The sequence below is a fragment of the Podarcis gaigeae genome (genome assembly GCF_964106915.1).
Source record: "Podarcis gaigeae genome assembly, chromosome: 8".
NCBI classification, from domain to species: Eukaryota; Metazoa; Chordata; class Lepidosauria; order Squamata; family Lacertidae; genus Podarcis; species Podarcis gaigeae.
Genome location: NC_139684.1, coordinates 13908436 through 13923807, shown reverse-complemented (window position 1 = coordinate 13923807; position 15372 = coordinate 13908436). Strand labels below are relative to the sequence as shown.

Below are 15372 nucleotides of genomic sequence, written 5' to 3'. Positions count from 1 at the left end.
CCACAAGGTCTGAGGGACAGTGGACCGGCCCGCTCCTGAAAAAGTTTGCTGACCCCTGATTTAGTCTCTAATGAGAGCTGAGCTGAAAGAAGAGCAGTGGTTGCAAAAACAAATTAACCTACCCCCTCCCTGCTAACACGGGCAAAATGATAAAAAAATTGGCAATATGGCCACCCATTCCGAGTGAGGGCAGAAAGCTTTGCCCTTTCTCTGAAATAAGTTTCATGGTGTTGCCTCCCAACCTGACATGATTGGTTGTATGGCACCAGCATCCAATTTGAAGGATCCCTGATTGGCTTAGCTCACACAGGAGAAGAGAAAGTGTGTGTGGGGGGGGAGAGAATAATGTTACTGCATTAGCAGATGGTCAAAGCACTGCAATATAAGGTAAAGGTAAAGGGACCCCTGACCATTAGGTCCAGTCGTGGCCGACTCTGGGGTTGCGACACTCATCTCGCTTTATTGGCCAAGGGAGCCAGCATACAGCTTCCGGGTCATGTGGCCAGCATGACTAAGCCGCTTCTGGCGAACCAGAGCAACGCACGGAAATGCCGTTTACCTTCCTGTCAGAGCGGTACCTATTTATCTACTTGCACTTTGACATGCTTTCGAACTGCTAGGTTGGCAGGAGCAGGGACCGAGCAACGGGAGCTCACCCCATCGCGGGGATTCGAACCGCCAACCTTCTGATCGGCATGCTCTAGGCTCTGTGGTTTAACCCACAGCGCCACCTGCTGACCTAATTCCTCTTCAGAAGATCGAATGTTCCCTGCTCCTCTTGGGAGGTACAGTGCAGCATCCAGTACTCACAGAGGCCAACCAGATGCCCCAAAGGGAAATCCACAAGCAGGATCCAAGCACAAGAGCCATCTCCTCTCTTGGGGTTCCAAGAAATTGGTATTCAGAAGGATTACTACATCCAGCTGTGGAGGCAGATCAGAGCATTCGTAGCTTGTAGCCATCAATAGCCTTAAACAGTGGTGTAGTGTGGGTTGTCAGCACCCGGGGCAAGGCAAGTAATTTGTGCCCCCTAAACCGTGGATTTGCGCCCCCTAACCCTAACCCCCAGATGTTGCGCCCGGTGCGGCCAGCCCCCCTGCACCCCCCATGCTACGCCACTGGCCTTAAACCATGGGTAGGCAAACTAAGGCCCGGGGGCCGGATCCAGCCCAATTGCCTTCTAAATCCAGCCCTTGGATGGTCTGGGAATCAGCGTGTTTCTACATGAGTAGAATGTGTCCTTTTGTTTAAGATACATCTCTGGGTTATTTGTGGGGCCTCCCTGGTGTTTTTACATGAGTAGAATGTGTGCTTTTATGTAAAATGCATCTCTGGGTTATTTGTGGGGCGTAGGAATTTGTTCATTTCTCAAAAAAAATTATATAGTCTGGCCCCACACAAGGTCTGAGGGACAGTGGACCAGTCCACAGTTGAAAAAGTTTGCTGACCCCTGCTAAACCCTCTGTGAATTTGTCAAAACCTGGTGTAGACAATCCCAAGATGGTTGGATCAATGATGTGGTTTGCATCTGGGGCAGCTTCCTATGTTAATTTGGGAGAAATGATCAGCGGTTTCTCCAGTTTGGGCTTGGGGAACTTGGAAGTCCATTTATAAGAACATAAAAAGCTCCCAATTGTAGCTGACCATCCTGTTCTCACAATTGCCACCTAGATACCTGTGGGAAGCCTGTGAACAGGATTTGAGCACATTGGGGGTTTCCAGCAACTGGTATTCAATGGAGGTAGAGCACAGACATTGCGACGGGCAGCCATTGATAACTGCATCCTCCATGAAGTTGCCCCATCCTCTTTTAAAGCCCCCCAAGTCAATGGTCATCACTGTCTCCTGTGGGAGGGAGTTCCAGAGTTCAACTATTCACTGCATAATGAAGGACCTTCATCTATCTGTCCTGAATCTTCCAACATAGCTCAGTCGGTTAGAGCATGGTGCTGGTTGCGTGGTAAATTCCCGCCCCCAGTGGAAATAATGACACATGAAACAATTATTAAGGTTAATGGGCTAAATAAGGCCACAACTTTATTGGTTAGAGGTGAAGAGTGGTATTGGCTTAGGCATTGGTCCTAATCGACTATATCAGACTTCAGCCCATCCGCTTGAAGTCCGGGAAGGGTTAACCACCAGTAGGGGTGTCCTGCTGATGCACATCAACTAGAAACTCCCATGGGGTCACCGCTCGGGGGCGTGCCTTAGGCCCTCACCTCCCCAGGCTTCGGACAGGGCTACACCCCCCAGAATCCTTTACCGGACTACCCTTCAATATGCGGGGCAGGTGATGGCGTTACCTCCCCTCTTCCATCTACAGAACTATACCAATGCCTAACCGCCAATAGCAAGAAAGTTGTGGCGATTTGCTACAAGGTAGGTGAAAACCAAATGGCTGGTGCCAATTTGCCAAGTGGAAAAATTCCTACCAGGCCCCTCAGCGGTGACCAATCAAGGTCCATAGCGAGGTCAAAGAACGAAAACCTTATAGGACCGGAAGGTGGGAAACAGGAACAGCTGATAGGCAGGAAAAGAGGGAGATCCCCGGCCACATCCTGCCTTTATAGGGCAGCCCACGCCCACTGGGTGTGACGCGGCTGGGAATCCCCTCAATCGTGCAAGGGCTAGCCTCTACCCACCGCATGCATGGAGGGGCCGTGAACCTCTCCAAAGGGCGGAAGTGGCTTAATGCCAAGGTTGCAGGTTTGATCCCTGCATGGGACAGCTACATATTCCTGCATTGCAGGGGGTTGGACTAGATGATCCTCAGTGTCCCTCCCAACTCCACAATTCTATGAACATTCAAAACCCAACATGGTTAATCTTGGGGGCCACTTTGCTTTGTCCTCCCCATTGGTTTCTGATCTCAAGCCCCCATTTATTTGATATTTTCCCAGGCTTCATGGAAGAGTTTTCAAATAAGGAAATCATGAACAACAATTAATAATATACACGAGGATATTAAAGAGCCGCTGATGTGGTCTGTGTCCTTGAAAACGTCCACCAGGCATCCCTACAAAGTGTAAAGGGATTTACGACCTGGATAATTCCCCCTCCAGTTCTTTATCTTGTGTATGTGAGAGTGTGTATTTTCTTTGCAATAAAACCTTGGCTGAGCAAATAAATTTGAGGAGACAGTTTTACTGACAGCTCCTCTCCCTCCGTCCCCACCCCATTCTCTCCCCCCTCCCCAAATTCCTCTTGGTTCCTGCGCAATAAAAAAATATGGAGTGAAATTTCAGCTAGGAGGGACGACGCAGGGAGCATTTGAAGAGCTAGATGAAGGCCTGGCTCCCTGCTGTGTAGAGGGTGCTCTAGAAGGGTGTTTGCAAGAATTGGGTCTCGCGGCTCTGAACTCTCCAGTCCAGTTTTCCAGGCTCTGATCCACGGAAGGAGAAGAATTATAAGGTGACTCCAGTGCTGGAGTCAACCTGTGATGATTGCCAAAGGAATTGACTTGAAATTCTCTTTTTTTTTATTTTGTGAAAGACGGTGGTTCTTTGAAGCATGTTTAAAAATGAAAATGGTGACTTCTGATTTATTTTTCTGGCTGCCATGACAACTGACATCTGCATAATAAATTTCATAGTATCACAGAATTGTAGGGTTGGGGAGGCGGGTTACCACCGAAGGTTGTCTCATACAACCCCCTGCAAATGCAGGAATCTCAACTCAAGCATCCTTGACAGATGGCCAGCCAACCTCTGCTTAGAAACCTCCAAGGAGGGAGAGAGTGCCACCTTCCAAAGGAGTCTGTTCCACTGTCCACCAGCTCTTACCAACAACAACTTCTCTTGAATGTTTAGTCAGAATCTCCTTTTTTGCCATTTGAATCCTTTGGCTTGGGTCCTGTCCTCTGGAAAAGCAGCAGAGGCGTAGCGTGGAGGGTGCTGGGGGTGCCATGGCCCCGGGTGCAATTTTGAGAGGGGGTGCAAACAGGTGCCCCCACAGCAGGCTCCTTCATCAGAGCCTGGCTCCGCACCAAAAGGAGCTGTTCCTTGGTTGCGGCGCTTGTGCCTGGTTCAGCTACGGCCCCTGGGTCAGACCTGAGAGCAGGAAGAGAGTGGGCAGCAGTTTTCCCACCTCTCTCCTACCCTGAACTGTGGCACCCAGGAGGGCGCCCCCTGTGCTCCGACCCCCTCCAGGGCACACCCTACATGCCCGCCCCAGGCAGCGCCGGCATATGCTGCAGCACTGAGAAGCAGGAAGAAAGATTGCTCCATTCTCCAAGTCGTGGGACTGTTCAGGGAGGCAGGAGAGGATATATTGTTTATTAATATCCTTCCTAATTTGCACTAGCAACTTCCTTTACTTAGTAGAGTTTCACATTCCCTTGTTTAAACAGCAGATAACTAGTTGCAGGCTTGTGTTGGTCTCTCACTATCACACAATTCAGTATTGAATTGTATGTACCTGGTAAATTCCCCTTTATCCCTATTAAAAGAATGAACACATCACAATCTTGTGTAAAGCATATAAAAGCAAGGTATATAAAACTTCTTATATAAAAGAAGTTTACTCACACATTCAGTTCACAGTTGGATCCCTGAAGGCATGCTTAGTTACAAAGTATATACAGTACATGTGGATCTATCCCATATGGGGATAATCCCAGTGTCCTCTGCTGCTCTTGCTAAAAAGCTGCTCCAACGATGAAGGAAGTCAACAAGAGGAGTGTGTGCAGCATGCCTTGTCCTTTTGTGTTACGCTGGACTAGATGGGCCATTTGTCTAATTCAGTAGCAGGGTTCTTCTTCCATAACCTCCAACATTTCTCTGAAGGCAATAGGGACATTCTACAGTGGTACCTCAGGTTACAGATGCTTCAGGTTACATACGTTTCAGGTTACAGACTCTGCTAACCCAGAAATAGTACCTCACATTAAGAACTTTGCTTCAGGATGAGAACAGAAACCGTGCTCCGGCGGTGCAGCGGGAGCAGGAAGCCCCATTAGCTAAAGTGGTGCTTCAGGTTAAGAACAGTTTCATGTTAAGAACGGACCTCCGGAACGAATTAAGTACTTAACCCGAGGTACCACTGTATGTTTCCAGCCAGGAGGAAACAGGAAGCATGCGACCGGCTGGACCAAACATTCCTCCGCATGTCCACTCTGGGAAAACAAGGAATATTGTACTTGACTGCTACTTAGGTATCACATCCCACACAAATAGTTACAGGTGGTTATCAGTACTGTGCAGTGAAATTTTTCATAGAGGAACAGTTATGGTTAGAGGCACTAGCTTTGGAGAGCAGTGGGAGGACCGATGTTGTGTGCATGAGCTTCGAGCCTCCCTCCTTAAGCCTGGCAGAACCTTCCTGGGCTTTGGGAAGGTGGCGGGAGGGATTTTGGATTCCATCAGAGCAGAGTTTTCCAAACTCTGTGTTGCAACACATTAGTGTGCCAGCTGCAGTGTGTAGGTGTGTCGCGCAAATGCTCACCGTTCTCCTCCCAGGGCCAGAAAGGGGTTAGTTCAACTTCCGTTTTGTTAGTGAAACTGAATTATCGTGTCGCAAAATGATGGATGTCTAAAAAGTGTGTAACCAACATAAAAAGTCTAGAAAGCTCTGCATCAGAGCATCGCGCCTCCCTCCCTAAGCTGAGCAAAAGCTTCCTGGGCTTTGGGAAGGAGGCTCCAGGGGAATATTTAAATGACTAGCCTAGTCCCTCTAGTCCACTGACCACACAGCACTGGTGGCTATCATGTTGCCTACAATATTTACAGTACTGTTGTTCCAATTATAACAGTTATGACTCACCAAAGTATCCTGGAAACTATAGTTTGTTGAGGGTGTTGAGAGTTGTTTGGAGACCCTCTGTTGTTTCCAGTGTTCCCTGGGTAGAGGGGTTGTTTATGAAGCCCCTCTGGGATTTGTAGCTTTGGGATGCAGGTGGTGCTGTGGGTAAAACCTCAGCGCCTAGGACTTGCTGATCGTATGGTCGGCGGTTCGAATCCCTGCGGTGGGGTGAGCTCCTGTCTTTCGGTCCCAGCTCCTGCCCACCTAGCAGTTTGAAAGCACCCCTAAGTGCAAGTAGATAAATAGGGACCGCTTCCTGGTGGGAAGGTAAACGGCATTTCCGTGTGCTGCGCTGGTGCTGGCTCGCCAGAGCAACTTCATCACGCTGGCCACGTGACCCGGAAGTGTCTCCGGACAGCGCTGGCTCCCGGCCTCTAGAGTGAGATGAGCGCACAACCCTGGAGCCAGACACGACTGGCCCGTACGGGCAGGGGTACCTTTACCTTTACCTAACGGGAATAGGGGTGTCCTAACTCTCAGCATCCTTTGCAAACTACAGTTACCAGGATGATTTAGGGGGAAGCCAAGAGTGGCATAAAGTTAACCCCCGTTCCTTTCCCTTCCTCCTCTCCCATCACGTGCCAATAATGCCGTCTCTCCACGTATTTATTTATTTATTCCCCAGACATTGCTTCTGGAGTTTATTAGCACCATCTGCATTTTCACATTTCCCTTGGAAGAGACATTTTGACACTGCCTCCAGGTGCGTTATTTCATTAGCAGATTCGCGCCTTGTCGTGCATTATCTCTGAGACAGGCGCAACTTGGATGGGAGCAGCCTCAGTAGAGGGGAGGGGAACGTTTGATCCAGGGGGGGGGGGGCTTATAAAATAGGTGGGTCTCTCTGTCTGTCTCTGTCTCTCTCTGTCTCTCTCTCTCTCTCTCTCTCTCTCCCCTGCCAGGAAAACCAGGATATTCCATGGCAGCCACAGAGAACATTTTGTCCATTCTCTCTGGTTAGGAAGGCTAGAACTGGGACATAAGAATTCAAGAAAAGCCTACTGGATCAGGCCAATGGCCCATCTGGTCCGGCATCCTGTTTCCACAGGGGCCACCCAGATGCCCTGATGGGAAACTCACAAGCAGGACCCAAGCAAAAGAGCACTTTGCCATTCTGCAGTATCTATCAACTGCCATCCAGAAGCATTCCTGCTGTTGACCCAGGAGGTAGAGCACAGCCATCAGGACTCGTGGCCATCCATAGCCTCTATGGATTTGCCTAGTCCTCTTTTCAAAAACAGCCTAAGCTGGTGACCATCACTGCCTCCTGCAGGGGCAAACTGCCCTTTGGTCTCCATCTCCCATCAGCCCCAGGGTGTTGTAGTCCAAACTATTTGGGTGGCTGGGAAAAGCCTTATGACTTGCCCTAGTTCCATTGGCCTCTGCGGCACAGCTCCCCACAAGAGCCCTGCTGCTGGATCAAGCCAACGGCCCATCTAGTCCAACGTTCTCTTGTTATGGAAATTCCACTCAAGCAGAACTCCAATGTCTACTTAGCAGAATAAAAACTTGAACATCTTTCAGGATCCCCCCAAATAAACCAGAGGCAATTGTATTTCATCCAGCAGAGCTTTACTGCTACTGAAGGCAAATGAGCATAATGGTCACAAATTCAATATGTTCAGGATTGGCACTGTTCATAAGAAATCCAGTTGCAGCAGACTTAACTGAAACTTAAAGGTAAAGGGACCCCTGACCGTTAGGTCCAGTCATGGCCGACTCTGGGGTTGCGGCGCTCATCTCGCTTTATTGGCCGAGGGAGCTGGCGTACAGCTTCCGGGTCATGTGGCCAGCATGACTAAACCGCTTCTGGCGAACCATAGCAGCACACGGAAACACCGTTTACCTTCCCACCAGAGAACCTATTTATCTACTTGCACTTTGACAAGCTTTCAAACTGCTAGGTTGCCAGGAGCAGGGACCGAGCAACGGGAGCTCACCCCGTCGCGGGGATTCAAACTGCCGACCTTCTGATCAGCAAGCCCTAGGCTCTGTGGTTTAGAACACAGTGCCACCCGCATCCCAGATGATGGAATAGGATGTCTCTATCTTCATCGAAGAAATGTGGGAGGGTATGGAGTTGTCTGTTCTGATTGGCCAAAGGTTTCCAAGTTTCCAGGCCTGCAATTCTCGCCTGCATGGCTGGAAACTGGGCCAAACCACCTCTGTTCCATACCCTTCTCACATTTCTCCGATGAAAATTGGGACGTCCCATTCCGTAATGATAATTTTACTATTTATACCTCACACATCTGACTGGGTTGCCCCAACATGTATCAAAACATAATAAACTGGCTTCCAACATGTATCAAAACATAATAAACATTAAACATACAGGATTGCCTTCAGACAGCTTGGGAGTTGGATAATGCCATACCCTCCAACATTTCTCTGATGAAAATAGGGACAGCCTAAGGAAAAGCCGGACATTCCGGGATCAAATCAGAAACTGGGATGGCTTTTCTAAATCGGGGACTTCCCCTGGAGAATAGGGACACTTGGAGGGTCTGCAGTTCAGTGCGAACAGAATGGAGGGACTGTGAAAGCAGATTAGATCTGTAGCTAGCTGTGCCCTCAGAATCCATCACAAGGTTATGGTGTGTGTGTGTGTGTGTGTGTGTGTGTGTGTGTGTGTGTGTGTGTGTGTGTGTGTTTCACAAGATAATGTATAATGGTAAGAGTGGGGGGAAGAAATGCAACCCTGCAAAAATGTGTGCTCAAATGTGCAAGAGATAAATAACCAAGCAAGATCTGAAGTCTTTCTGCCCCCCTGATGCTTGCTAAGACTTTAAAAGCTACGGCCTGATCTTCAGAGCTCGGCGGTGGCCCAACCTCGTTCCCTCGCCTTTCTCCAGGCCCTCCGGCAAGTTTTCTGGTTTCATCTCCCTTGCTGCCAGCCTTTGAATGGCGATTGCTGAAGCTCCCGGATCAAAGTGGGCTGCTTTCTTTCCTTGTGTTTTTTTCCCCCCTTCCCTTTTTCAAATATATATCTTTTCTTCTTCTTCTTTTTTTAGAGGGGGAAAATATTCCCTGGGTAATTCCTTTTTCTCGCCACGTTTGTACTAATTTATCTTTAAACATGCCCTAACTGCAGCTAAGCAGAGAAGGAGAGGGAGAATAATGTTTTCTAATCTTTTGGCTGAAGGGTGGAAACAGGGAGGGGAGGGCGACACTGAAGTATCTGGCTGGTCTGAGAGAAAGAGAGAGAAGTAAGAATTAAATGAGGTGGCTGTTTTGTTATTAATACTGTTTGTTGCATTTATGTTCCACCTCTCCCCCAAGGAGCTCAGGGTGGTGCTTCTCCCCCTACCCATTTAATCCTCAAAACAACCCTGTGAGGTAGGTTAGGCTGAGAGATAGTGGCTTGCACCAAGGTCCCTGCAGTAAGCTTTGTGACAGTGGGGAGGGGGCAGAATTCAAACCCTGGTCTCCTAGGTCCTGGTCCGGACTCCTCATTTAATCCCTGTGGGCTGAGAAAGAGTGACTGGACCCAAGGCTGCACAATGAGCTTCAACGCCAGCAGGGATTTGAACCCTGGTCTCCCATGTCCCACTCAGATACTCTAACCACTAGTCTCCGCAGTCTGAGAGTCCTTACCTTCCATGCCATCAGCAGTTGGGCAACTGATTCCAGGGAGGGAGGGAGGGAGGGGAGAAGGAAGGAAGCCTCCTGCTTTGTCGCGGGTTGGACTAGATGATCTTTGGGGGACCCAACTCTAAACTTCCATGATTCATCAAATAACTCACCCTTTTCCGAAGAGTTACGTTAGAAGCCTGTTAGTTGCTTTCCTGTTCTGGACCCCCTCCAACTGCGTTCCCTTTCCCCTTGGCAGGTGACGGATGGTGGCACCATCAAGCAGAAGATCTTCACCTTTGACGCGATGTTCTCCACCAACCAGTCTCACATGGAGAACTACCGTAAGAGGGAGGACCTGGTCTACCAGTCCACGGTGCGGTAAGTCGCTGTCCATGTCATTTCTAGGAGTGGCGGGTGATGGTGGGCAACGCCACATATATCGCCTTCAGGCACTGAAGTCATTGCTGCTTCCTGAGGTCCAGAAAGGAAGTCTGTGCTGCGTCGGCACATTGGCCTAGTGTCCAGTTCGGTCTGCTAATGTGTCTACACTGCGCTGACCACCCCACTGCCCAGCCCCTCTCCCTCCCCGTGAGCAGCAGAGCCCAGACAGTGCCCTAGTGGCAAATTTGTAACAGTCACAGCCATGTTCCTTCTGATCCATGCCCCCTTCTAAGATTATACGATAATTGTGCAAGTATACAATACCAATAAATAGGGTTGCGTTGCAACACTCAGGAGAGATCTCCATGTGTTGCCTTTCTTTTCAATAATATTTTATTCTTCTTTCCATAGAGAAAGTTACATTTGTTACTCAGCAATTATATTCCAGTTCAACAAAACCAGCGACTCCCCGCTCACCCGTCATCAATGTTTACAACTCAAATTGCATACAGTTGCGGTTTAAGGTTCTGTTTTATCTAATTTCCTCCTCTCTAACATGTTTCTTAATATATTCTGCTGTTTTCTTACACTTGAAACCCCACTGCGGCCTTTGCATATGGTAAATAACTTTTTATATAAACTAGAAATGCTTTTCAGTCTTCTTTAAAGGATTCTAAGTGCAGTCAGTTTTGCCATCTCTGAGTATTCCAAGATTTTCATCAACCATTCTTCCTTTGAGAGTTTTCCCTCCTCCATCTATTTCTGTGCATAGGGAATCCTTGCCACTGTAGTCACATGGATAAATACCCTTGAGGCTTCCTTTGGGATTTTGCTGTCTTAATATCCCCAGCAGGAAGGATTCTGGGATCCTGGGGAAAATCACTTTAAAATGTTTCTTCATTTCCCTATATCTCATGTCCGTAAAGGCCTCTGGCTTCCTGTGGGCCCACCACATAGGATAGAATGACTCCTCTTAGTCCTTACATTTCCAACATTTGTTTGATACATTTATGTGCATTTGAGCTAACTTCTCAAAATACGGGACAGAACATGCACATCATTCTCTGGAAACATGTGTTTTTGGTGTTTCCTAAATGCTTAGCTCTGGAGCATACAGAACAATAACTCCTTTGTGTTCCTCCAGTGCCCCTTCTCCAGAGGTGCCATAGGAGCTGATCTTCACTCCTACATTATGTAACTGGCATATACCATAAATAGATAGATAGATAGATAGATAGATAGATAGATAGATAGATAGATGATAGATAGATATCCGCCTGTTCTGCCGTTGAGGACTTCTTGGATCATTCCCTGTCTAGCTCCTTCCCTTTGAGCTTGCCACCTTGGGTGACCCTGCTGGGAGTACGAGATTCCCAACGGCTTTGCTCACAAGGGTCATAGGCACATGCAGGCCCACTCACCACGACAAGGTGATGATCCAGCGAGTGATCATCATCATCAGTGGTATGTTACAACGGCTGTGAAGGCGGGTGAAAGCTGCAGCAGATAGGATCTACCGATTCGTCGTGACCATTCATGCCATCGGAACAGAGCCCTACTGCAAAGACTGCGTTGATCAGTATGCACTGATCGACACACATAAAACAAATTCACGCACAGGCGTCTTCCAAAAACCCAACCCAAACCCCCAAAGTCCCATGGCTAGGCAAATGGTGATGGGGGCAGGATCGTAAAATCTAGAAGCCCCTAGTCATGAACCGGCACATGGAAACACTGGCCTGCGAGCACTCCAGTTGGAGAACAGCCTTTACCAAGGTGTCATGGACTTTGAAGGCACTCAAACTCAGAACGCAAGGGAGAAACGTGCTAAGAGGAAGGCACGCTTGGCAAATCCACACCATGATCAACTCCTGCCCAGGAACCAATGTTCCCACTGTGGAAGGACGTGTGGGTCCAGAATTGGCCTCCACAGTCACTTACGGACTCATTGTTGAAACCGTGTTTATGGAAGGCAATCTTACTCGGCTATGAGTGATCGCCAAAGAAGAGGCTCACAGGAATAAACAGATGCATGCAAATGCAGTCACACAAATACAAACAATGATACAGGGTCAAAACCTTTTAACGGCATCGAAAACCAAACATATCTGTGTTCCTGTCTAAAAGGCACAGAACATCCCTGAAATATACTCAGTCGAGAGCGGATTTCATGCTCTTTATTCAGCTCATAGTGGTGAGGAGGAATGGAAGTTCCCCCAGAATGTCTGCTTTAAATATATTATTTACACAATGGGCCCCACGTGATTGGCTAATTCCGGGATTCACCTGTAGGCCAATCAGGTTGCGGATTCACTTCCACCTGGAGCTGTATTGGGTGGCTACTGTGGACCAATCAGACTGATGCATTCTGAATCCTATTGTTCTAGGACCAATCAGACTGCTGCACTCTGAATCCTATTGTTCTAGGACCAATCAGACTGCTGCCTTTTGGATCCTATTCAACTCAGTACATAACGATCCCCTACCCCCCCCCAAAAAAAAAAAAAAGTTAAGGGAAGACCAAAAAAAAATTAAGCAGAATCTTTTCCTTATAAGGGTCCCAGGCAGGGGGCGGGCAAGGCAGGGGGGAAAACGTGCCTTGATGGTTCCAGCAGACTCTCCCCTGTAGCCGACCTGCCTCCTTTCCCTCTGATTGGATCCAATCAGCACAAAAGTGTGGGAGGACTTCTTGTTCTCAGTGGTTTAGAAGCTCCACTTTGGTCCTCTCAAACGCTGGAGGCGGGGACCTTGTGGCAAAGATAGGAATGGGTCTTGACACCCTCTTTCCCCGTGACCCCAGGATGAGACACCTCTGAGGCTATGTGGGCAGCCCTAATGACCGCTTCTGTCCATTTCGCCAGGATGCTCCCTGGAGTGGTCATCATTATTCAAGGGCAACGATGCTGCGTTGGTGAAGGGCCCCCGTGCTCATTCTGCATGCATTTCAGCTCTAATTGAATTGTCGCAGGCTGCAGTTTTTTGCCGCTCACAGCCATTTGACCTGGCTGTTATACACCCAACAAGTGAAATTAGCGCTTCGTGCATTTGATGAAGTGGACTTGAGTCCAGGAGAGCTTATGCTATAATAGATGTCTTTGTCTTTAGGGTGCTACAAACTCCACATTAGCAGGATACCTTGGGTAGGCCAACACAACCGTTTCAGAAGAGTGTGCAAACTTGGGTGAACCTTTCAACCTGCTTTGTGATGTTACTGAAACACTTTGGATTCCCCATCCCCCCTCACAGGGCATCACTTTGTAAGGTGCTCTGATATATTTTCACCAGACTCTGTATATACTAGGACAGAGCTGAATGGAGAAGCTTCGATTTAATGAAACCCTTCCTCGAAGTCTTACAGGCACTCCCCCTTGGGGTGGTTTTTTGTTTGGAAGTCACGGGCAGGCGGCACACCATTGCCCAGTTTTTTTAAAAAAACTGCGCATTTATATTTCACAGGGTGTGAAAGAAGGGCTTTATACAATATGCATGTATGCTTGGGCCCAGGGTCTTTTGCCTCACCATCCCCACTACTGACTTCCTGTTGTTACTCAGCTTAAAAAAATAATTTAACAAGTGTCCCCGGATTCATTGAAAAAAATCTGGTAACCATACATTAAAGCCCATTTGGAATAAGAGCAATGCTTTTCTAAGGCAGTAAAGAGTGGCCTTCCAGAAGTATGTGGACTTCAGCTCACATCAGTCCAAGAATGCATAGCCAGTGGTCCCCATCACTGTATTAAAGATAGAGCAGGGGCAGCGAAGGCAAGTGATGGCCTAGTTCAGGGATGAGGTCCTCCAGATATTGATGGACTCCAACTCCCATCAGCCCCACCCAATATAGGCAATGATCGGAGTGATGAGAGTTGTAGTCCACCAACATCTGGAGGGTACCATGGGTTACTCATCCCTGCTTTAAAACAAGGCAGAGTTGCGATGGAGTTAGCTGGAAGCAGTAAAGGTAACCGCTGGTCTAGTCCAGGGATGGGGGACTTGTCACTCTCCAGATGTTACTGGGCTCTGCCAGAGTTCCTGGCCTCACCCGACTCCCTGCCTTGGAGCCAGCTTTAGCTTTGACAGACTGCCTCCATACTGCACCCTCAACCTCGGACTGGACTCGGACCTCGACTCTCGGTTAGCTCTGCAGCTCAGGAGAGGCTAGAGGGTTACCGGAGGCAACCTCAGCTTCCTCTGACGGGGCTGAGAGTGGAGCACCTGCAGGCAATGGGTCCTCCATCACCTCAGGAGCCAGAACAGACTCAGCTGGTGCCTGCACCTGAGGATCCAGCACAGGTGAGGACCCTTCAGGCTCAAGCCCCAGCCCTGGCTCAGCTGGTTCTGGAGGCGGGGACTCCTGTGCAGGATGGGATTCCTCAGGTTCAGCCTCTGAGTCCAAATCCCAGGCCATCACACCGCGTGGCCGTTGCCCAGGTTTTAAAAAACTCTGTGCATTTATGTTTTGCAGGGTTCGAAAGAAGGACTTTGCACCTTGCCTAGCAGAGAAACCATGGGCCTTGCGCCCTTCCTGGGCAACGGCCGCCCACCCACAACTCCTGAGCCTCCCCTGATCTGTCAAAACAAAGGGTGAAGGGGGCAGGAGATCTGTACCGCTGGACGTCCCCGGTTCACCTTTGGCAGTAGTGGTGGCAGTGAGCAGCAAGTAACTGCTGAAGCCAGCCAGAACCAACTGTTCTACCAGACTAGCTCTGGGCTGCTGAGGCTGCCACTGCCACATTTCCCAGAGTCAGATTTGCAAATCTGAGGACATTCCGGGGACGGGATTTGTCCGGGGACAGATTTGCAAATCCGGGGACTGTCTCTGGGAACTGGGGACGTCTGGTAGCCCTACTTTAATGTAACATCAGCAAGCGGCAAAATCTGATTGCTTACAAAGCACTGCAGTGTCCATGTGATCCCTGATTCCCTGCCTGCTCAAGAAGGGATAAAACAGAGGGGTGAATGGCGGCTGCTGTATCCACAGCAAAAATAATCGGGGGGGGGGATCTGTTCATCAGGGATGCTGTAAACAGAGCTATGATTAAAAGATAAGGGATCACTTCTTTCAAGCTGAAAAATGAACCTGGAGAATGTTCATCTTCACGGATCACACCAAGTGCAGATATAATATATGGTTGTGAAACAATTTCATCGGCGGGTGTTGTTCACCCAAATTGCTGAGAGCCTCCACAATGGTGGAGCCCACATCTCTGAGGATTTAGGTTATGGATCAGACCAGGGCCCCATCTGGTCTAGAGGCTTGCAAGGATAAGATGGAGTGGATATAGAAGTTCTCCCCCCCCCCCGTAGCGTTGGAAGTTGTGGGCATCCAATGTTGGAAGATTTGGGTCTAGAGGCTTGCAAGGATAAGATGGAGTGGATATAGAAGTTCTCCCCCCCCCCCCCCGTAGCGTTGGAAGTTGTGGGCATCCAATGTTGGAAGATTTGGGTCTAGAGGCTTGCAAGGATAAGATGGAGTGGATATAGAAGTTCTCCCCCCCCCCCGTAGCGTTGGAAGTTGTGGGCATCCAATGTTGGAAGATTTGGGACAGATAAAAGGAAGCGCTTCTTCAGGCAGCAAAGTGGGACTCACTGCCACAGGAGCCACTGATGGCCACCAAC

General features: G+C 48.9%; 1 protein-coding gene across 2 annotated transcripts in view; it reads left to right on the top strand.

The window, feature by feature from the left end:
* Positions 1-15372, top strand: part of IGSF21 (immunoglobin superfamily member 21) — a 225794-nt gene that overhangs the window by 116417 nt on the left and 94005 nt on the right. For both annotated transcript variants that reach the window (XM_083750256.1, XM_083750257.1), the window contains one exon: positions 9632-9753. In XM_083750256.1, the coding sequence (XP_083606382.1) occupies positions 9632-9753 (122 nt within the window). The remainder of the gene's footprint in view (positions 1-9631; positions 9754-15372) is intronic.